Source organism: Dermacentor andersoni, chromosome 2 (assembly GCF_023375885.2).
Source record: "Dermacentor andersoni chromosome 2, qqDerAnde1_hic_scaffold, whole genome shotgun sequence".
Classification (NCBI taxonomy): domain Eukaryota; kingdom Metazoa; phylum Arthropoda; class Arachnida; order Ixodida; family Ixodidae; genus Dermacentor; species Dermacentor andersoni.
The window spans coordinates 84,966,400-84,990,535 of NC_092815.1; the positions used below are offsets into that span (position 1 = coordinate 84,966,400).

The window sequence follows — 24,136 nt, forward strand, 5'->3', positions numbered from 1 at the left end:
GGCTACCATTTGCCTGCTCAGATGCTCATGACGTTATCGGCTAGCGACTGAGCATGCTCAGTTGCCACGTGAAAACCTTTAAAGTCCTTCTTTGTTTGCATTAAATGAGGGTTCGGTACCACGAAATTCTAGAAAATATAGTCTTAGAATAAAGAACCAACTGAGAAGTTTCTCAGCGCCGTGGCAATATAATTGGTAATGTAACAGTCAGTTGCAGTTTCGTTTCTACTGTGTATCGAAACTGCAGCTGTAGTGTGTAAAATGGTTTACGCCTCTCTCAAGATTGTCACAATTTTTTTAGGGTTTAGAGGTCTAGAACTTTCATTTAAAGCGAAAAAAATTGCTGTAAATATTGTGTCAGGGGTACTGACAAACGTAGAAAGCGGCAACGACATAATTCAAAATTAATGTTGCACCTGAGGCCCTCGTAAAAGCACTGCAGACGCTGCACCGCGCGTTATGATGGCCCCGCGCAACAATCCCGAGGGGAATTGTGCTAGCCCCCCGGATAGAAACGTCAAATTCATGCCCCAGCGAAGGCTCTTACCATGGGCCCCCACCGAAAAACAGAATCCCAAAAGCTATGCTTTTGTTACTACAGAACACTATGCTTTTGCTATCGATGCTCACTAAAGCACGTCATTACGTCATGGACGCCATGTATTGTGCGCTAACCAACGTTTTGTAAGCCAATAGTCCACACTTCAGCCATTCGGATCCAAATTGTCAGTCGTTCCATGGCTGCGCGCGAATGCCGTAAAATCGTAGGTAAAATGTAGGAAATGTTTTACGGTTTACGCGGTGTTTAAAACTGCCAGCGGGCACAATAACTTTGACATGGCAAGACGTTTCCAGTTTTACCGTTGGCGGCCTAGCGCTTGACAGAGCTGATGGAAATGAATTTACTCGGTGGAGAGCTAGAAATTGCGAAGCTGTGGCACAGTTTGTGTGTGCAGCTGACTGGACTTCCTGAAGGTATTCTCCTTGGCGAAAAAACGATTCGCCGTGCATTTGCAATCACCTAAAGTTTCCTTCTTTCAGATTCGGTCCACAGTTTCTACGAGGGTACTTTAGCGGCTCTTGGATGGTAAATACTGCCTCCTGTTACTTTCGTTGTCTCAGAAGTTGGTAAAATGTTTGGTCGACGCTTCTAAACTGCTTTCTTCCACTTGGAACCACCAAGGACTGAGATTAAATAAAACTTCGTGGCCCTCTTCAGAACTAGGTTTGATAGTGATCGGCAGCTGTAGTGTTTTGCTCTATTGTGGTTATGCAATTGTCATTTGCTAACCGACGTACGAGAATCCCTGCGACATAAACGCTGTGCAGTGATTGGCGAATTGCCACCAAACTTCTTGTCGCGCATGTTCTGGCAATTGGTTGTGCTACGCATTGGGACTAAACACCTTATCAACGTCATGGACAGTGATTGACCTAGTGCGTTCGGATCTCTGGAATAGTTGCGTGTAAATAGCTGCGTGTTACTTAACGTAAGTTCTGGTTGAACTCGGATAGGGATGAATTTATGCTTACTGACGATTATTTTGCGACCTTGAAGCCACCTTCTTGGAGAAGTGTGTTCGTGTAGGGAAGGCACTGAGATCGTTGCGTACATACTGCATTTGAACCACAGGCAACTAGAGCACATTTCAAGTAAAACTCTTGCTTGGGCTAGTTGGTTCATGCTTGAATGTGTAAAGAGCAGGTCCTGTCATTTGTGTTCTTCTGTCCTGATCTTTGCGCCCTGCTCTTCACATAGAGCACAGTGTTGTCTATGCCAATGAGAAATGCAGTGCCTCATTCAGACATTTAGTAGCTGACAGGATTGAGGTAAAATGTGAACAGTTGTTTTTGCATTCCTTGCAGCACATTTGAAAGCTCTCAAGAGGAAGATGAGACGAAAGTGGCAGAGCAGATTGTCCAGTCTTGTAAGTGCAGTCCTGCTGAATCGTGGCTACTACTGCGTGCATTTCCGATAATGGCTATTGCTTTTCAGTTATAAGAAAACACAAGGAGAAAGAAGCAGTCCGGTTCTCTGACCTGTACCGAAGGCTTCGATCTCCGGTGAGTTACCGTGCGTTCAATTCGTGCCTGTTTCACCTTCTTCTCTGTAACACTTGCTCTTTCCTGCACCCCTTTTTCTCTTTTGTAAGGTTCAGAATGTGCATTTCTTGCCATTGCTTGCTTTTCTGTCAGTCTGTAAAGCACAGCGCATATTTCAGTTTTGTAAACTTTGTCAGGTCTGCAGTAATCCAACCTTGAACATGTTCCTGTTGTTTTGTAGTATTGCCCCTTCAGACACTGTCAGTGCAACGATACATGCCAAGACTGTGCATCAAAAGCAAAATGCTGATGAAAATGCTGATACTCAAAATGTGTTGCCAGGCATTGCACAAAAATGCTTGGCTGTCATATAGATAGGATGGAGTATGATATCAGAAATATGAATTCATGCTGAACATCTTTTTATGACTCCTTATGCAGGCACTAGATGGAGTGCTGTCCAGACGACTATCTCTGCTCAAGCTTCTCCTTACCCTGCGGGATGTTGGGGAACACCAAGGGACAACACGACCAACCTTGGTGGGTTTGCTTTGCATTTTGAGACGTGCTGCACTTGACCTTTCTTTTATGCCTGTTTCACATGAAGTGATCTTGCACTGTGATATTCACCACATGTGGACTTTCCATAACTCTATTTCGCGTGTACCATTCGCAGCAACTTCGATTTTTGCACTTGCAAGCGCCTAGTGGAAGACTGAATTGTTATTGGCATAGGCTTGTTCAGTCCAAACAAGGTGAAACAAATACTCGTGAAGCTTTTTCGTGTTTGCCCGCCATGGTGCCGTAGTGGCTTCAGCGTTGTGCTGCTAAGCCCAAGGGCAAGGTATCAAATCCTGGTCACAGCAGCTGCATTTTGATCGGGGTGAAATGCAAAAATATCCGTGTATTGTGCGTTGGGTGCATATTAGAAAACCCCAGGTGGTCAAAATTGATCCTGAGTCCCCCACTAAGGTATGCCTCATAGTAATATCAAGGTTTTTGTGCATAAAACCCTAGAATTAACTTTTTCTTGTGTGAACTCATTACTCTTCTACATCCTCTCCCGCCCCCAAATAAAAGAATTTTAATAAAGAAAAGCTGGCAGGTCACCATGGCATGCCTAGTGATCGTGTTGGTATTGGTTCCCCGTCTATGCTGTATGAACGATTTTACAGAATCCCTAAAAACAAAAATTGCATGCACGAAGTGGCCTGTTTACCACAACTGTAAAATTGTAAGTTTGAAATCGCACTATGTGAGACAGGCAATACTCTCAGCAGGCAGCCTCTTGTTAAGGGCTTGTGGCAATGGCTCAATAACTGCGGTGTTCTTCTGAGCACAAGTTCAAATCTCAGTCAGACAGACTTCATTCCAGTGAGGTCAGGTATGAAAATGCCCATCCACAAATGTCCCAAACACGCCAAAGGGCTGGGGTAGGCCAGGGTAATCAGTGCTCTCTTTTATGAAATACTTCAAAGTCGGGCTATGTCTTAGTGATCAATCAGATCATCAGGCAAAAGAAACCTCATTACAAAACACAGTTAGGTAAAGCATTGCATTTGGATCTGCTTGAATGCATTTAACTGCTTTCGCGATTCCGCAATCACTTGCCATCACAACATACCAAGCGTCTTACTGTTGAAAACATATATACTATCACTTGACTCTGCTTCTAATGAAACTTTTGTTGACTTGGCTTGCAAATGACCTTTTTGAAAAGTTTCCTGTAAAAGTACTTTGTGAGCTCTTGGCTGATTGACCTTTATAAGGGAAGGGGGTGCTTTGCTTGTTAGACACTTATCATTGAACTGAACTAGTTGCAGCAAAAGGTGCCAATAAATGCCAGTCTGCATGAAAACTTTGTTGATCCGATTTTGGTGTGCATATATTGCCTCAGGAATGTAATCCATGTCTTTTTAGATGTGTCGTTGCAGTCATATGCCCGGCTACACCAAGCTCTTGACTGTGAGCACTAGCAGCTATGCAAATCCACGTTAATGCTGACGGTCGTGCGCCACAACCATGAGCAAATGCAGAACATGACAAAACACAGAAGTTGGACAAAGTGAACTTATTCGTTTTCTGTGGAGCACTAATTAAGGCTGGTCCAAGTAATGGCAGAGTGAGGCTATCATAATTGCATTAGCATGAAAGAGACACCAACCCGAGTTCCTTCCATTCTTGTAGGCCTTGTGGAAAATTGCACACATAAGACATTCTTTGCCACCATATTGGCTTGAGCTTTATGACTTAAAACGGGACTTGACGTAATACTTTAAAGCCCAAAATTTTTATTTGATAAACTGCCAAAGGTTTCTCAAATTCTTTCCTGCTTCTCCAAGAGATTGCACATAGCATGCTCATTGTAAAAATATTGAATCTGCACGCTCTGTTATTTGTACTCAATGAAAACATTGAATAACAAACAAACCATGTTTTGAAAAGGGCAGTTTTTCTGACAATACATAAATGTCTTTAATAATATTATCTCAACGCATGCCAGCAAAAGAAATGTAAACTGCAAAATAATATGCATGTGCACCCAAACTCAGCAGTAGGGAGTGGAATGAGCAGAGTTGTGTCACTTGTTCATAGCGATTGGAGCAGTTGACAGTATCGGTACAAATCGGTAGACCAAGCCAGCTCTGGCTTGGTGATTAAAGGTTTCATATGAAAGCACAATCTATTCCTCCTTGTTGAAGCTTGATGATAACCTTCACTTCTCTAGGGAACTTACCATCTGAGACGTGTCCAGTCCCAGCCTACACCACGCCCCGAGTTCTGGCCTCCTGACGTGGGTCGTGCAGCAGCTGAGGTGACCCAGGAGCTTTCAGCATCAGCAGGCCGCACCCAAGGCATGTGGCCCTGCCTTTGTTTTCAGTGGGTTGACTGTCACAGTGCCCTGTGAACACCCACATCATTCAAGGCACTCATTCTTAAGGTCTTCGAATGCCAAGACTATCTAGTGTTCAACAACGAAACTTTGTTTGGCTTAGCTAGAACAGAAGTACCTGTACTGGGCTTTTTTTCAACCTTCTTAGGTTCTGTGAGCCATATAGATAATATGTGGGCCCCTCTCCTCATGACGTTTTTGTCATTGCAATGCTGATGGTCAATTACTTGTCCTATACTGGTAGAGACTGGAAGCTAAGCATCTTGCTTCCTTTTTCCTTCTTTTTATAATAAAGACAACTTTTTGAAGGCATGTGACTAGCTCTTTTGTTACCACCGGTAAATGCCCATTTCTAGATTGTCTAAAAATTATTTTTTGTCATCAGAGAGAAAGATTTAGCATGTAATGCAGCGTTATAAGGTATAGAAAATGTTGGTGTATTGAAATACATAACATGCAAAAACACTATTAGCTAATTAAGGAAGTGTTTTCAAGCCAACATTTTTTCAGCCACCTAAAGAAAGGTAATAAGATATGAAAAGTAAACTTTAAGATTTTGTACGAAAATTTCACAGATAAATGGTCCTGAGGGCAGTTCTCTAAAAATTGTCGAGCAGGTAGGTGTTCTTTGCATGTAAAACACAAAAGAGTCTTTCCGATGCATGTGCCATGCAGTGAAGCAGTTCCTCAGCTTCGTGAGATAGACTGTTCATTACTGGCAACAAATGTTTGATTTTAATGCCATAGTGTTAAGTGCATCGTGTCGCAGAAAATCCAGTGTCGGCGAAGTTGTCTGTGAGTGAAAATTTCCGCATATATTAGGTATATGTATATGCCACACCTTGCTATATGACATGCGGTATATGCGGGTTACATTGCCGCATCATTCTATCATTGAAGTTGCTTATACCTTTCTTTGCATTCTTGACAAAGTTATTCCTCGGAATTTTGAGAATGACAGCCCACAAACAAATGTCATGAAACAAACCACTGAGAGCGCATGCGTTTTTATGTTAAATCTTCTTAGACTTATATTAAATGTGTAAAACAAGAACAAAGACCTGAAAATGATGTAATTTTATTTTGCCGCGGCTGTGCGCTACCTCCGGGATCGATCCATGCGCGAGGCCGCGCTTCTACCAGCGAACTCTCCTTCGTGCATAGCGTTCGCCGCCAGCGTTGCCGGTAAACATTGCGGTTACATAAGCTGCAGTTTCTGGGATGTGGGAGAAGCAGTCGGGGATCTCTGAATGCAGTTGCATTCCATTCTTAATGGCAAAGCTTAAGCGTCCTCCAATAATGCAGCTTGCGGTTTCACCTCTTGCTGTATCTTCTTGGGTTGGTGTTTAAGGTCTGATACTGGTTTTTGAGTAGGAAGGCCTTTGTGGCCTTCACTGTCAAGCCCCAGTAGCTGCTGGATGAGCTTATCCCCTTAACCGCCATGAGAAATTTTTAAATATTTATGAGAAGTGCACATTTCTTTTACTTACATTTACTTTGCCATTAATGTCTAAAGAACGTCACACCAGGAATGTATAGGAAATCCTTTTACTGTTCTTTAAAAAATTAGAAAATGACATTGTGAATTATTTATGTGTCAAAATTCCATATCATAACCTTTATCATGAAAAGTTCACTCGTCATCAGCAGTTAAGGTGTTAATTCTTAGCAGCAACTGGTTGAGTTTGGCACTTCTAGGAAAATGAAACTTTTGTAAATATCGTAATAATACATGTTGGACTTGCAGCAGACCTTTTGAAGTGTGCTTGAGAGGAATAAAACCATATGGAGCCAAAACCTAAGCTTACCAGCTGAGAGCTGCTGACAATTTCTTTAAATTACAAACCCTTCAGTACTTTAAGGCAGTCAATCTGACAATGTATTCTTGTCTTCCAACTTGTTGCTGGTGCTCTGATCACAAACGTTTGGTATTGCTGTGCCACAATCACGAGTTGCACACATTTTTCTTTTCTTGTTGGAAATGGCAAAGGCCATATTTCTGCCACAACGGCATGCCTCAGTTTACCAAAAGTTCTGTCAATAATTTCAGTTTTGCTGTAGAAACAAAGCCAAAACTGACTGCGAAAGCTTTCTATTTTGACGGGGCGGTGGGGGGGGGGGGGGCTACCTACTGGGCAGCACTATATATCTGAGAAATGGTTTCAACATGCTTAATTCAGCAATGGAAATCGTCAATCACAGGTGATCAATTTGAATAGGTGACCACACAGTGTGGGCATTTTCATTGAGTGGATGGTGCCTCTATTTTTTTCTTCATGCATACACAGTCAAAAACTTTTTAGGTGGTCTGCCTAGCTGAAAAGAAAATGCTGCAGTTCCCTCTCTCTATCTCTTTCTCTCTTTTTACAGTAGTGTTTAGCTGAGGATTGAAATTTAAAGAAAACAAGCATTTTGTGATCCCGAAGGGCCTGTTAGTTTGTTACATGTATGTGAGAAGTTGGATCATGTCTTACCCCTTCTCTGGTGCAGTGATTGGAATGACCAGTCATGTTGGGCAGAAGGTTCTGCGGGATGTGCTGTTCTGTCTGCAGGGTGTCTCCAGCAGCTTGGTGCAGTTTCATGACTTGCCACTGGGTAGTTTCACTGTTGACCCTGAGGTAAGTCATGGCTCTCAATACCTTCAGTAGCAATGTTAGCTCTGAAAGTGGCTTTACTGTTGGGTGCGCTATACATAGTTATTGACTGAGAAGCTAGTAATTGGCTACTCACCATGGAGGCCACTACTGGCATTTATTGGTTTACGGTTGTGATGTTTTGCAGCAATAGGAAGTGTCAACAGACATTCCTAATGAAAGAGGTGGCTGGATAAAGATAAAGTGCTATAGCTCAGAACTGCATTTTTACATTCTTTGTTTGGCTTTTGGGTTTGGAGAATGTATAGAGCTTCTTCAGGCATGTGTGGACACCCTGCCCTGCGTTGACGACGGGGACCTTCTCCCTGTTCTTCAGTTCCAAAAATCTATCCTCAATGCAAGAAGCTGCGTACTCTTTAGGTGATCTGCCAAGCTTTCATGTTCCCTTCTTCCAGCACTCCCAACTGGGATGACCGGGCTTTCCGCCATACCATATAGACTCATGTGAGGGCTGCACCCTTGTAGGGGCCACACCCCCAACTTCACAGCCCAAAATCTGGAAAAAAATATTCAAGCGAAGATGCAATTGCGTTTGGCACCCCGATGCCATGCGTGCATTAGCGAATTTTTCAAGCATACTTCTGAGTGCCGCTACTAAATGGCGAGAGCTGTGCATTGACCTCTGGTGCAATGGTACATCTAGGGTGTGCACAATTTTGACCTAAAGGTTCGGTCCCGTGTAAGGGCTGCACCTTGTCAAAACTGAGGAAAAAAAATGTACGGCCCTCACACGAGTCTATACAGTATTCACAGGATTTTCCTTTGTCCCCCTTGTCGTCATTGGAAACTCTGCAGTTCTCGGCGGTATGACTCTAGAGTGAGCACAAGAAACAACATTTGTCTTGTTGGGTTCTCATTTCGCATGGTGGCGGAGTGTCGCCTATCTGGCTAGCCTGGTTTGCAAGCATTTTGGACTTCTCCGTCGTAGAAGCGCGCTCCAAAAGTTGTGCCACCCATGCACCTCTGTGTATTGTTCAGCCCTTGCCACCATGTCTGTGACTGAAGCGTCAGTCTTTTCTCTGAGGAACAGGTCGAGGGGTGTAGCCCAAGTATTTAGAAATTGTTCCTTCAAGATTAGCTTAAGGAGAGCCTCATATCTATTTCTTGCGCTCGACAATTTCATCCACCACTTGAGAAAATTTCGGGGGCGCATGAGAAATTGCGAATGTGTCTCATTGTTACTTGGCGTAGCTTTTAAGAATTTTTCACGAAAGCCTCCTTGCTGAGGTGGAAGCGGATCATAAGAGTCTTGTGGAACTTGTAGTCTGTGCAATCTGAGGCCACCATTCGGCTGAAAACATTCAGTGCCTCGCCACTCAGGCAGAAGCTAAGAGCTGTCGCCCAGTCTTCGTGGAGCCACTTTTGTCTTTGTGCAATGCACCCGAATCATCTAAGATAAGCATCCAGGTTATTGCGCTCCTCATTAAAGGGCGGCATGAACTTGTGGCTTACTGGTCTGGTGCTCCCAAACCTACCCTCTGGTCCGATTGCAGAGTGGCCTGCCGTAACACCAAAAGTTATTTTTCCTTTTCCTTAAGCTCTCTTTCCATCTCCTGCATTCTAATCTTTGACTGTTCCCTAAGTTGTTGCATTTCGTGCTGAGTGCATTGTTGAAACCATATGCGCCCGGCATTGTGCTCCTCTTTTCATTTGTTCCTTCCCCTATCAACCAAATCCTAAAGCTCTTTTCCTACAATACCCAATGTTTTGCGCTGCTCCATGAGCTTCTCAAAAGTCGTTTTGTCCAATGTTACAAAACTCTGCACAACTAATATAAATACCTGGGCTGCTACACACTGAGTGCTTACAGAGTTCTGTCAATCCTCGCTGACACCACCACATGGTTGACCACTCCTGTCGTGGATGCCAGTTATGTCACACGCTTGGTAAGGCCACTCAGTGTCCCATGACAGTGTCTCGGCAATGACTTGCAGGCTTCTGTCTGCGACACCCTAAAAGGCCCCCAAGTGGTGAGCCATGATTTTCTTTTTCAGTTCAACAGTCGACTCACACGAGGTGAACGTGTGGCGATGTCATGGAGGAATGACAAAGTCAAAGTGGACACTGATATTTGCGTATTCGGGAACAGCAAAAGCATTTAATTAAAATAACAGAGCGAGATCATAAAACAAAGAAAAAGATCGGAATGCGCCACAGGAAAGACAAAATAACACAAGAGCTTAGAAATAAACTCTACACGAGAGAAAAAAAAAATAACAGAAGAAAGATGAATTATTTTACGAGATGGAAGACAGAAAATTATGTGTGTGAGAAAAAAGAAAAAACATGGCCTTATAGGTGTCTAAGAATGGGTTACCTGCTCCACATGGGGAAGCCGGACTAGGCCTACGTATAGTGTGACGCAGCGCACACTATTCTGGTCGAAATTATACATGAAAAACAGAAGGGAAAAAAAGATTCTGTACGAACCAACTAATTGTCCATCTGCTGGTTCTTGCATACAGGAGCTGACTAGACGTTGAAGGTGGACTGGTGACTTGGGTCGACGACGATAAGCCTACGAAATGGTTGTGAAATCTGAAAACACCCATGTAGTTAGATTTAGGTACACGTTAAAGAACCCCAGGTGGTCGAAATTATTCCAGAATACCCCTCTATGGCGTGCTTTATAATGAGATTGTGGTTTTGGCACATAAAACCCCATAATTTAATTTTTCATTTAATTTTAAGAAAAGGGCGATGCCTCAATAGTGCCAGTGTTGTAGAGACGGGTGTGGAGTGGCAGGAAAAGAAACAAAAGAGACGAATGCGGCAAATAAATGCAGCAAAAGGGGCCGTAGGGCAGGTTCTTGACCGAAACATCTCCCTTATAGAACAGATGGGAAGGAGGGTACGTAGGGACACAAGCTGTTTGTGACAGAGAACAATAAATATATCGCTTTTGATTTCTAAAGGTAACAATAAAAATAAATCATGAAAGCATCACTTCTGATTTAACCTTTCAAAACTAGTTTCGCAAATCATTGCCATGCTTATTCCCCCAATTTTGAGCAAGCAAGAGCCACTGCCATTCGGCTCGTCATCGCTTTGAAACTGGAACATGGAAGCAACCGAATGAAACCTGAATGGAGTGACGATCTTTACAGAAGCAGTAAGATGATGTTGCATTCAACTGGCAGCTTTCAAACACTCTAGAGTGCTCTCGCGGGGTGGTTTTCATTTATTTGGCTGTTGAAAAGTGAGCACTCAGAACACATTGGCCTTATTCATTCAGTGTGCCGCACTCCATCTCAGAGTAGTCGGAGGCGCTCTTACCTTGGAGCAAGCATGGTAGTGCAGCCGAGGTCCAACAGAATCTTGATTACGTGGCCCCTCTGATTTATCTGGGAGCAGCTGAACGTTTGCAGGGGCAGGCATTTTTTGGCTCTAATCTCAAGAGGGCTCCAAGTCGTTGCAGACCGAGCTTAAAGTGCGATAGAAACCAGCAAAATGTACTATTATTACAAAATGTGCTGAAATGAAACCATGAATTTAACATATCAGCTCTGCCTGCAATGCTGTCCACTTGGCAGTATTGTCCAGATTTTTTGCGTATTTACTGACTCACCGCAGTGGCTTGGTGGCTGCGGCATTGTGCTGTTTCATGCGGTTATTGGTTGTTTCTATCACATCATAATATGGGTGTAACGTAAAATTACCCATATGTTGACATTTCACAAAAGGTGTTAGAAATTTGTTGGAGCCTTCCATGAGGACATTGCCTCATAGTCTTGGTGTAGCTTTGAGACGTAAAGCCTCATAATTCAGTTCTTCGTTTATGTCACTGCAAAACAGCACTGTAAGCTTCAGACATGTGTAGGGCTGTACAGTAATGGTGCCAAACCTCATGACCCCCCAGCAAAACCAGAGTGGTGGTGAAATGATAGTGTCTCCATCGTATGCGGCAGGTAATAGGTTAAAATCTTGGTACCGCTGGAAACACACCATATTTTTTTTCTAATGTGTATAGACATACCACGACCTTGCACTCGGTTGCTTATATACGTTTTTATCTTGAAAGGGGGCCCTATAGAAATTTATGAAGGCCTCTGTGCGCCCCTTCTCCCACCACAGCTTCGGTGAAATAGTTGAGCATCAATTCGAGTCGAGTGAGAGGCAGAGTGCTGCCACCGGGCACCAACCGGTAAAACAGGTACTAGCGTGCTCCCACCCAGCCAGGTGCTCGGTAACTACGGGAGTTCCAGACACTTGGAAGGGCACTGCTTATTCGGAGGTTGGCTGCATGGGACCGCCAGACTCCGTTTTTTTCAATTTGTTGGTTGTTCCGTTTGTCTTGCTTCTTGCACAGCAAACATAACGGTCTGTATGAACCTCTCACAGGCAGCACTACCCAGGAAAGCCGGACATCTGGTTTTGGGGATGGTTTGCTCCCGTCTTATAATCTGGTGGGTGTCTGGCTGTGGGGATCGAACCACGCACCTCCTGCAGCCAAGCGAAGCGTTCTACTCACTGGGTCACGGCTGCAGCTTCTGTATCCAACCTCCTCTGGTCAACCTTTCTACTGAGCAGCACCTACAAAGACAAAGAAAGCTTTCAACCATGTAAAATTGGCTGATGTCTTTCTTTTTATTCTAAACAAGCATTCTGGGCTATAGAGTCATCATAGTTGAAGGTTCTGTATGAATTTTCATGACCTGGAGTTTTTTAGTATGCACCTAAGTCATTGTACATGGTCTAAAGCGTAATGCAGTAACTGTGATCAAGAGTTAAAACCTTAACTGAATCCTCAGTAGTGTAACACCACAGCCACTGAGCCATTGTGGGAACTCCTCAGTTATATAGCCACGCTTTAGATAAAACACTTATTCATTACAGGAGAGTAGGCGCTCACACTTGCCATTTTGCACCTTTGAATCTATCTGCACATGTAGCAAAGCTAAAAATTTGTCTTTTTCTGTCATCTGTGTGTTCTCTTACAGCCCAAATTTGAGTCAAACTTAAGCAATCCTTCCTTTCCCCTACTGCCACCCATTTTTTTTGTGTGCAAGTCCGAAAGGGTTGGTTTGCAATTAACAGAATACTCAACATCAGCACGGTTCTTTAAGTTGACCAGTGTGGATGATACCAGCATGAGTTTTTTTTTACCCTTTGCCATAACTTTCCATTGGACACACACTTAAAGTATGCTGGTGAATGTTGCGCAGTGTCAGCTCTCTGGTCCACAACGGCAGATTGTGCGGAATCTGGCTGTGCTCGGGCGGCTGCGCATCCTGGTGGATGGCTTCTGCCGACCAGAGACGATGAGACGTGGGCTTCTGTGTGAGGCTTTTGTGGGAGCCTTGCAGGCTGAGATGGCGGAATACTACCGGATACTCGCACTGCTCGATGCTCAGGTGCCACTTTACTGTGCTAAGCTTCAGAAGTGAACATTGTTTTGCATTGTTGACCACAATGAATTTTTTTGGCCTCTGATTTATCTATAGCCCTGCACCACAAAACAAGATACAGTAGAACCTTGTTCATACGATCCTGTTTCGTATGATTTCCTAGCGCCTGCGTTCGCGATTGAGAAGACTAAAAACGACCCAATACAGTTACTCTCCTTTTTTACCAGTTCATACGTTCCCAGACAGCACCATTTTTTGGCACTAGTGTTCAGAACATCGCCAAACTGCAATCATATGATATGTTTTCTGGCCGCTAGTTCTCATGTAAACAAGAAAAGGCGAGAGTCGAGCGCGATTGAAAACAGTAGCTGCTCCCGACAGCAGCTTCCCTGCTGTACTGACCCGCCCGTCTCACGAGAAAACATCCGTGCGCACTTGGTTTCTTATTCTGGTATCAGCAAATATCTTCCCTATTGCGATAAGTGTCTTCACCTATGTCTTCCACAGTGCATGCGTCGTAGTGCCGTTGGAAGCATACTGCACCTTTTAAAAGGTGATAACCCAAACGCGCTGCCATTTCATGTTGCAGGTGGCAAGTAGTGAGCGTTATGTTTCGCTCAGGTTGCATCGTAGGTATTGTATTCCGTTGTTGCCCGCAAGCTCGATCTTGCTTTTGTTTTGCAAAGGAAAACGACAATGTGTGATCGAATGACAATGGTCGCTCGGGCACATTAGCTCCATCGCACATCAGCGTCTCGTGCTGCAATGATTCGTTATGATTCGTGCCGAGTGGGCACGTCAAAACTTCTCGCCGAAATGCCATGGCCCACTTGAAGAAGCTGCAGACCCAGGCTGGACTTGAACGCAAACGTAAGCTTGCCAAAGCCGGAAAAACCTTGGGCCGCTCGACTCCCGCGAGCTCGGTGTGCGTTAGGGCTGGCATCTTGTGCTGCAACGATTCGTGCAACGCTTCACATTACTTTGATGTCAACTATATTAAGTCTGCCAATTTTTTAAGTGACTTCAGATAGTACGTTTTCCTGGTTAGTACGTTCTTTTCTCACATTGTTGCTCGTTTTTTTTCTCCATAACGTATGAACAAGGTTCTACTGTACCTTGCATAGTCTCTGTAGTTGCTTCAAGTAGCTGCATGGAAGTTGTCTAAACGTTTCTTCAACCGTTATGACAGTCATTTGGAACTAAAGCGGACTCTCTTTAAATGGAACTACAAGGGACCAGGGAAATTGGTTCCGTTTGTCAGGAGTTCAATTTACTGAAAGCTAAGCTGAATATAATTGCATGAATACAAAAGCAACCAACCATGTGGATGGGGTTCCGTTCAGGAGTCAGTTTCGTTTAAGCGATTTCTGTTTATCGAGATTCCACTGTAACTGTAGCAATAAAGAATCCTAGTGTGGTGATATTTCTCTTTAACCTAACATCGCTGTCACTTCGAAGCTGGGCTCTGTTTTCAACATTGTGAGCACTATCATTGTAGTAAAAGAAATCCTAAAGGGGTACCAGTTGTTGATTCCAAGACAGTGGCATCAGAAAGTGATTTCAGAGGAAACATAATTGGGAGCATTTAGTAAGCAACATGAACACATTACAGAGATCTATAAGGGCACTGGCTATACAACATACGTACTAGTTAGGTAAAGTACTCTAAAACCTCGTTAATTGAACTCCCGTTAATTCAGAGAATACGATAATTCACTCATCCTCTGGTCCCAGCAGACATGTGCAATATCTAATGGCATCAAACTTTCATTAATTCGGACGTATTTGGCTGCTGGCCAGTTAATTCGGGCAAATCTAAGAGCGGAGCGAGCGTGGAGCACCGCAAATGCACGACCTAAATGAGCAAAGGCGGCACCAGCATCCAACCTAAACGAAGCAGTGGAGCGTGTTGGCCACGTGCCTTCAGAACTGCGCAGTCAGCATTCATGATTGTGGCGTCAATAGCAGCCACAGTTTCGTCCGTAGCAGATGCAGGAAACAGTAGTTTCATTTTGACTCATTGCATGTTGGCTGCATGCCTTCAGAATTGTGTGGTCGCCGTCCGTCTGTGGTTGCATCGATAGCGACTGCTGTTTCGTTCACGGCGGTTGTGGCGAGCAATAGTTTCTTTTGACTCAGTGCAATGCGCAGGCGATACCGTGGCCCACACACTGGCATCAAATCCGACAGCTACATTGTAATGTGAGATGGACAATCTGTTGCCGACCAGCCCACTGGTGAAAAAATAATCAGGATGTGCACACGGTAGTGAAAAGCATGACTTGGATGAAGACGCGATCTTTGTTTCATGCCTGAAATGTTAAAGAAGCCGCGAGGCATTCGTCGCTGCAACCGCTAATCAGTCACGAGATGACGAGAATTGCAGCTTCTGAATGCTTTTGTGCAAAGTAGAAACAGGATTTGCTGAATCATTTGATAAATAAAATCGAGTTAATGTATTAAGCATTTGTTTATTGTTCTCTTGGTACCCTTGATAATTCAACATTCACTTAATTCGTACATTTTTTCAGCCCCACGAAATCCGATGAAATCCGAATAACCAGGTTGTTACTGTATACCACAAGCTATGCACACAGTGTTACCACAGACTATACAGATAGTGTGCCTCATAGTGATGAGCGCCTAAAGGCAGGCTTCCTAACTAAAAAAGAAAGTATACCACATAAATTCGAGCCATGTATAATGGCATCAAAGCAACGAGGTAATCATGGTCACAAGTCGAAGCAACATTTTATTCATTCCCCCCTTCCCCAAATAAAATAAAATAAATACAAAAATGAAAAATAAAGATGTAGTTTTGCCAGGAAGGCGGAGCATTGATGGCAACAGCAAGGAGACAACTACATGAAGCAAGGTTCCTAGTTTTGTCAGTGTCTCGCACACTCAGGCAAAGATCACTCAATCACCAAGAACGCTTCTCATCGTGCCTCAAAAACTTGAGATTATGTGACTGCCAACACTAAACATGCAGGAACAAAATGCGCATGAGGACACGAATCACCTCAGCTCGGCCTTTGCACTTGCTGAAGATTACCCCCAAGATACTGTGCCGGGCCTGGCTAGGGGAAGATGCGCATGTTCGGGGGAGAAGGCAGATAGGCACACGTTTCTGCAACCCCCCCACTAGCGCATGCTTGATCAGATTGCCGCACGTTCATTCCCTCCCCATCCTTCTTGCGCTGAAGGACTCTTCAGCTCTTATTCTTCTCCGACCGCTCTGAGCTGCTGCGCACCCCGCGGCCTTCACAAGTTGTTACGCAACAAGTGTCACAGCACTGTTTCCTGCATACTGTGTCTCGGCCATGTGCTTCAATGACCTTGTTGCCGCTCAAACTTTTCGTGTTTGCAAGGCTGCTTGCAAATAAGTTTGTCCTCGGCTGGCATTTTATAGTTTTTTTTTTGCTAGATTCACCAGCCATACGGGCTCCATGTATGTGTTTGAAATGGCCAAAAGCTGTTAAATTAAAACTCTCACGAAATTATTTCATTAAATTGGGAAAGAAAATGTGGGATTTTCAATGGAACTAAGATCAGGAAATAAAAATAGTTTGTTACATCGCAAATTTTGTTAAATTGAGGTTTGGCTGTAGAACTGGAACATTTATTCATCTTTTATGTGAAAGAAGTAACTGCTGTAATCAAGTGGACATACATTTCTGTCTGTAAGCATTTATGCCATACCTCAGCGATAATCACGATGGCAAAATACTAACTGCATTTTGCCTTTAACAGTGGACCATACTGTACCTAGTGTCCAGTAGCTAAGACCATTTTCATTCCGTATTGACTGCATTGCTTTTAACTCTTGGCCATTGTTACTCAGATAATTACTAAACTGAACCTTTTTTCTGAAACACAGCTGAACCCCTCTGAAGGAAACGCCGGTGCTTTGACATTGCCTCGAGTGGTAACATGGATGAGCAAGTCCATGACCAGATATCGTTTCCTGGGTGACCTCGTGCAATTGTGTGCAGGTAGGGATCAAAAGCATCCGAGCAGTGGGTGCACTCTGGTCAGTACTAACCTGCAAGGCCAAAACTTGAATTGTGATGAATGAACTCGAAAGGTAGCTAAGGACTGTGCAGGAAGCGGCGGATTGTAAAATGGTGTGCATGAAATTGAGAGAGGGAGACAGCAGTGTGCCTTGGAGACGAATCGCAGGAGGCTGATATACTAGTTGAGATTAAGCAGAAGAAAAGCAGTTTGGCAGTTCATGCAGTGCATAGAACAGATGACAGGTGTTCTATTTGAATAACTGAATGGGAGCTAAGGCAATAGAAACATTGTAATGGGTAGTAGAGGAGATAGAGCAACAAAATTACCGTATAGATTCGTATAAGGGCCATAATTTTTTTTTCTCAATTTTGATGAAGTGCGGCTCTTACATGAGTCTATACGGTAGGTAATTTGCAGGCATAGGGTGAGGTTTGCTGATGCAAGATGGGGGTAGGTGGTTGATCGTAGAGAGGTCGTCGTCCTGCTGTGGGGCTGTATGAGCTCATGATGAGGATACATTCCAAGGATTATGGCTGGTCAGAAAAGTGAATATTGAAAAAGAAGTAAATCTTTTTCTTTAAACAAGAAAAAGTACAAATGCCAGTCAAGATGTAAACTCTGAAATGCCAGAGTTGCATTTCCGAGTTTTAGTTGTCGGCCCCAGATTAATTTTAATGATTCGACTATAGTTGTTCGTAGACTATGTAGATGCATGTTGTACCTTATAAAATATGAAAACCAAGAAAATAATATATGTTTTAAATAAAGAAGATATACACATTTTCTGATCTCAACCACTCATTCTGGAAAACAGAGTTCTTTGAACAGGTCTTCTATCACGTTTTCATCAGAATCTAAGAAGAAATAAGAAAGGTGATTTTAAACACCACAGCCTCTCTTAACCACCTGAGGTTCTTCTGTCTGTACTTAAATTTAACTACATGAGCATTTTTGCAATATGTTCTCATCATAATGCTGCTGCTGTAGCTGAGACAGCAGCACCAGCTATGGCAGCAGCCCTGTGCTCATCAGAACACCATAGCCACAAAGCTGCCAGGTATCTTTTTCTTTCTGCCAAGTTCAAGTACTATTACTACTACTACTACTACTACTCCAAGAAAGAAAAACCTTGGTATGTCAGAGGCATGACAATATAGATACTGTAATACTGTAATGCACCGAGAACAATTGAATAGAACGAGACAAGGACGACAGTTTCTCTGTCATCATTGTGCGTCGTGTCCTATCGTGATTTAGTTTTACTCAGTTGTACTCGGCACATTACAAGACAAATGAACACCACCTAACTCACTTTCATGCTTTACTCAGTATAGGCCAGTAATACAAGTGCCTCCACCTTTTATATCCAGAGCTCAAGGGTGGCGAATTAGCCAGCCGACTCCACGGATGTCTAGCCAATGGGGATCCCGAAGTTAGCGCTCTTGCACGCAGACTCCTTATTGCGGTGAGTGGCAGCACTTTTTCTTTAATGTAGTCACGTTTTCGAGATGTGACCATGATAGCTGTGAGTGACAGTGTGAGGTATCTCTTTACAGCTTGGAGCAAAATGACCAAGTGAATTTAGTTCAGCAAGTAGATGACTCCATAAAAAATTATGCAGATCCAATGTACATCCTGAAATCATATCTGAAGAAAATCTTTTGCGAAGCATTTAAAACAAATACTACAAATTTTGCCATTTCATTCCTGTGTCTTTGGTGCAAGGGAAGCTGGTGCATGCGCATGTGCTCTTGGGCACCTATGCTAGGCAATGTGACACACGCAGCGGTCATCTTAAAGAGCTAGTTGGCATTGGCACAATAGAAGTATATGTGCGATTGTGGCATAATAGTTAGAGCATCAGGCACATAATTAGTCTTTCTTTTTTTCTTTTCTTTCTTTTTTAAGTGTGGGCTATTTGGCAAGACAGCAGCAGCATCCAACAGCCATGGTCAAGAAAGACCGAGAGCGTTTGCAAAGCTTTGCTTTAAAACAAACCAGAGTTCCCCCAATGGTGGGCTGTGGGAAAATGCTGTCCATTCTTTCGGTTTGCCAATCACCGCTATGGTTGACCACCCAACCGCTTTAAAGGGGGACTCGGCAATTAAAATGATCAATAAATCTGAAGTAGAGGTTGAGAAAATCATGTGTCTCTAGTTGACTATCAACTAAAATCAAGTAGGAAATTAGGCTGTGAGAGGCGCCATCACACAACGTTTCACCCAGCTTTTCGTTAACGCAATGCTGTCATTTTGTACTACCGTAAAGAGCAGAACGGAGCTTCAGATAGCCGGAGCACCATATTTCATTGTGCAAAGCTAAAAAGCAGAAGAAGCAAGCAAAAAGGGGAAGAACTGGCTTCGTGATTCACTGCTGCTTTCTGTCCGTAAAGAAGCGCTCCTATTGGCTAATGCAGCCGACATGCATTTGGACAGTGACGAGCTGTGCATTTATTTATTCCGATGACGTTTGACAATTGCAGTGGACTGTATTGCAAGCTCATGTTCATTTCGATAATGCATCCAAAATTCAAAATAGTTTAATGTTCCATTTAAAATGGCTTAATCATCGCAACCAAAAAAACAAAGGTGAAAAAAATTTTATTTGCATGTTCCCATATTTGTTGTATTGACAAATCTTGATGCCAGTGGAATTATTGGCTTGACCTTGAAACTGGGGCTCCTTCCTTGATTTAAAGACAAGTGTTAGTGCCTCTTTTCGCTTGTTTTACTAGTGGTGTTGCAGGTGTTGCACCTCAATGGAGCACAAGATGAGACCAAGAGAGAACCGTTGGCATTTGTTAGCATCTAATGAAAAATTGAGATAATTTTAGCTTGTGACTTACTGTTCGTTCTGCCGAGTCTATCATATACACACAGCTTCCCATCAGAAATTTTATTTGCGCTTGTCCACAATGCTCATGCCGATTGAGCTGAGTGTCATGGTTCATCAACTCGACTTCATTGTTTTTGCAACCAAACGTATTGTGCGTAGCTTGTGTATCTAAAGGCCCTGTAACCTGCTTGCAGGTGCACTGATATTGCCTCGAGTGTTCATATACCGTATTTATATGATTGTAAGTCGACTCGAATGAAAGCCAACCCCCCGCTCCCCCATATCACGTGTTTCAGTGGGAAATAAAGGACATACCCGTGGGTGCATGCCATAATGAAAATTTATTAGTAGCTGTCATGGTCACTGGATTACTTGTATGCACTTGTGCCATCATCCTCACTAATGCTGCCATTTTCATCGCTGCTACGGTCCCACAGCACGTCATCGTCCACTGAAATTCTATATTTTGCAAACAACTGCATCATGACATGTTGTGGAACAACCGCCCTTGCCGAGTGCTCCCAACCCCACACAGCTCTCAGGGAGGCTCTTTTGACACGTCTAGTTGACTAAAGTTTGCGGTCTTCTGTTGCCAGCTACTCCCTGTACTCGCGGGGGAGCAGGTCCTTAAAAAGGTTGTTCACGCCAACATTGACATCAAGTAGCTACTGCTGCCTCATCAAGTCGCCGGGAATCACTAGTATATCTGTAAGTTCTTTCGCCAGCTGCGCTTTCACCTTGGCCTTGAGGTGGCCACGAAAGGAGTGCAACACGAGGAGGTTGGGAACATTACCTTTGAAGGACGCCCCCGGCATCAGGAGCCACATCAGGCTATGCCATTCAATCACCATGTCATCCGTCATAGAGCCCTTCTTGTTGACTCTCACAACTACACCTTTGGGAAAAAGTTCTAATGGCATTGTCTTTCGCTTGAAGACAATCTACGGGTATAGCTTGGTACCATCTGCTAAGCATGAGAGCATGTCAGTAAACTGAAGCTTTTCATTTCGGTTTGTGAGGTGTTTCACCTCTCCAGCTCTCTTCACACTCACTGTCGTATTGCTTGTCATGTTGAAATAGATGGGAGTCTGATCGACATTGCCGATCTGGTCGAACAAGTATTCCCGTTAGTTGCACAGCTTGAAGAAGTGCCTATAAAAGGCGACGACTTTCTCCTCATACTACGCAGCAGGTAGCTTCTGGCACACACCGATATGCGACACAGAGAGAAACCAGCCCCATTGACCAACTTCGATACCCAAGCCCTGCTGGCTCTGAAGTTTATGCTCGGTATTATCCCCGCTTCGGAAGCGAAGACCCAAGCTTGTCTCATGAGCATGTTGCACCAGACTGGCAGGAACAGATCACGTATTTCAACTATGTATGCCTTAAGCTTGGCCTCCAGCTCCGGAAAGCACCCCGCTGGCAGAAACCTCTTCACTTGCTGTCCCAGCTAAAATGTTTTGCCCGCTACAGTCTCCGCTCCTGCACCACTTGTTCATACACGTAGAACTTGCAGCCCGCCGTGCAGTTGTTTCTTTCTTTGGTGTAAAGAATCGCAGCCCTCTTGTACGCTGCCGTGAAAGAGTGCAGAATGTCTGGTGGACCCAGAGCATTCATGACGATTGAAAAAGCATGACAGTAAGCGAGGAATGGCCGACTGCAATGGTTAGAGCCGTAGAGCAAACATAGAATTGTTCCGCATTGTAGTGCGCTGATATCTCGTTTGTCTCACTTTTATTCGCGGTGCCATGTTTTGGTTTCAATTGTAAGTAGACTCCCCCCCACTTCAGATCCTCAAATTTAAAAAAAATAGGTCGACTTACGATCATGTAAATATGGCAGTTGTTGTCATGAACTTTTGCTTCAAGTGGGCGACCCTTGATGAATATTCTCTGGAATAAACAGGTGCTTCAACCATGGTACAACATGCTTTGCCGATGGATCCAGACTGGGCAACTTGAAGATGTCCATCATGAGGTAAGAGGCTCTGTACATTTTACTCACTCGTACTGTCCTTTTAAGTTCAGATTAGATTGTGTGTAACTAACCAGACGTGCCAGATTTATAAAGCAAGAAAATTTGAAAAGGAGAAACAGCCATTTGTTCCCAATTCAAGCAAGGTAAGGTAGCATGGGGAAATGTGCTGAAAAAGGCACACGTGGAAGCAGTGAGAAATGACAACTGGCATTTGAAGCTTGAAACATTGTTATCCATCATCATGGCCACAGTAGCAACAAAACAGTTTTCTGCTCAAATGCAACTCAATAATACGTAGATGTGGCAAGCTTGAAGTTTTCTTATGCATTTCCAGCATTACTTTGCTGAGTATTGTTTGTTTTACTGAATATTTATTGCTTTACGAGATGAGGATAAGCGGCCCCTTTATTGTTTGCAATGCTTTTCATTCTTACCGTGATGTGCAAATTCGTCTCTAAGCGGCCTGAAAGTTGCCTGGAAATGGGAATCCACAATTCACCGAAAGTCATGTGGATTCATACGTAGTCAAGGTGACTGCAGAAAGTTGACAAAATTCACTAGAAGCCAGCTCATGTAACACATACAGAATGTGACAAAAGTGTAAGAAAACCTTGCTTGCTGGCAGCTGTAGTGATTGCATCCAGGCCACAGCACACAGCTGTAGCACAGTGAATAGCAAAGCTTATTGCAGTGATTGAAATTTCTCTATATCTAGCTTGTTTACTGTTTACTGTTTATCTTTTACTATTTTTCATAGAGCTTACTGCATCAGGAAAGGGGCTGCTAAATGTCCGTGTTGTTTTGTGTTTCACAGTTCTTCATTGCCATGAACTCGAACATTTCCGTGGAAAGTCTTTGGCACGACAAGTACTACCTGCGCAAGAGTATGATGCCGTCATTCCTCTCTGAAGAACAGGCCCGGAAGGTGCGCCCACAAAATTGTCAGAATTGTCTATATTTTGCTTATGTTTGCTGCTTGCTCCTTGCAGGGGTGCATCTTATGAATGTGCATTGATTATGCACTCTTCCTCGTTTCTCCGACTGGAGGGAAATTTCGCTCCTCAGCTGAAGTACTCGCTGGTTTAGTTATGATCATGATTAATTAAGAAGCTGTCTAATAGCTGTTGGTTATTAAGCCCCTATGGCACAAGTTGCAAACTGCAAGGGGCAGCTTTTAACCTCGGCCTCCCTGATTTCTCTGTAATTAAAGAAATAAATGCTTTGAATTAATTTAAAAAAAACTGCTTAAGAAACCTTTTTTATGAAGTGCTTTCAAGTAAAAATAAAGATGCTTGGTTACAAAGCTATAACTTGAGAACCAAGATGGAAAGATTTGTTATGAGAGAAAAGCTGAGAGGTCCACTGAAACCAGCGTGTTCTAGACATTTACTCAACATTGGTATAATGGGAGAAGGAAAGGAAAGAAAAGGAAAGAAAGAAAACTTCTGAGCTGGCGATTAGGAGAGAGAAGCCGATGCAAGTGTACAAACGAGTCCTGCAGAAAAATGTGCAGTTCCACATTGTTTATCATGGTGCACCATGACAACATGCAAAATGATAGTTTGAGAATTTGTGTTTTATATATTGAACAACGGCTGGAAATCTGACAGAAACTACCATGGTGCACTGTCGTTTGCACTAAATGCTGTGGCGCGAAACAGTCTCTTGCAACTGGTGTGTAATTTCCACCCATGCCAAGCGCCTCTGCCAGATTGCAAAATTTTGTGAAGCAGACTGGTGGCCTGATCACCTCTTTTGAAGCTCGTGTTTATATTGCATGTTGTTTCAAGAAACATATCTTTGCTTGCAAACAAACAAAGGCCAAGATATCTTGACTCTACATCTTGTCTTCTACGTCTATGCAGATTCTTTGCACAGGCAAGGCCGTCAATTTTTTGCATCATGTTTGCCAAATTTGCCGCAGCAAGCAGACCTGCCTCCACCTCATGCAGGTAAATTTTTGGGCCTCTGCCTGCATGTATCACACACTGATGCTTAACTTTGTACCATGACCTCAGTCAGCAAAACATCAGCCTTTAACCCTCTTAGGTGTGCTTCTTTCCATCACTGCCATGTGTCTGCCAGAGTTATCTTTATTGAGCATTTAATGTCTACAGGGTGTCTTACTTAAAAAAAACACTAGTTCATTATTTTTTGGGTGTCATTGAAGTGACAAAATATATTCAAGTATGCTGTATATGTGGTCTTATTCTTCGCAAATACAGTCAAATTTTCTCTATACTTCTTTCATCTTCAAAGTAGCGTTTAAACAACCAACACCCATGGCAATATCGATAGTAGGACATGCCACGTGAGCGCCTGCAAACAAACTCGGTGGTTGCAAACTTATCAGGAAAGCCAAGCAA

General features: G+C 43.4%; 1 protein-coding gene across 1 annotated transcript in view; it reads left to right on the forward strand.

The window, feature by feature from the left end:
• The first annotated feature begins 724 nt into the window (after positions 1-724).
• LOC126541716 (gamma-tubulin complex component 3 homolog) overlaps positions 725-24,136 on the forward strand; it is a 59,984-nt gene continuing 36,572 nt past the window's right edge. Inside the window, exons 1-13 of the mRNA XM_072286459.1 lie at positions 725-975; positions 1,042-1,087; positions 1,867-1,928; positions 1,997-2,064; positions 2,485-2,583; positions 4,772-4,898; positions 7,427-7,554; positions 12,756-12,944; positions 16,819-16,933; positions 18,326-18,420; positions 21,699-21,770; positions 22,585-22,695; positions 23,636-23,687. Coding sequence (XP_072142560.1) covers positions 891-975; positions 1,042-1,087; positions 1,867-1,928; positions 1,997-2,064; positions 2,485-2,583; positions 4,772-4,898; positions 7,427-7,554; positions 12,756-12,944; positions 16,819-16,933; positions 18,326-18,420; positions 21,699-21,770; positions 22,585-22,695; positions 23,636-23,687 — 1,249 coding nt within the window. The 5' untranslated portion in view covers positions 725-890. The remainder of the gene's footprint in view (positions 976-1,041; positions 1,088-1,866; positions 1,929-1,996; positions 2,065-2,484; positions 2,584-4,771; positions 4,899-7,426; positions 7,555-12,755; positions 12,945-16,818; positions 16,934-18,325; positions 18,421-21,698; positions 21,771-22,584; positions 22,696-23,635; positions 23,688-24,136) is intronic.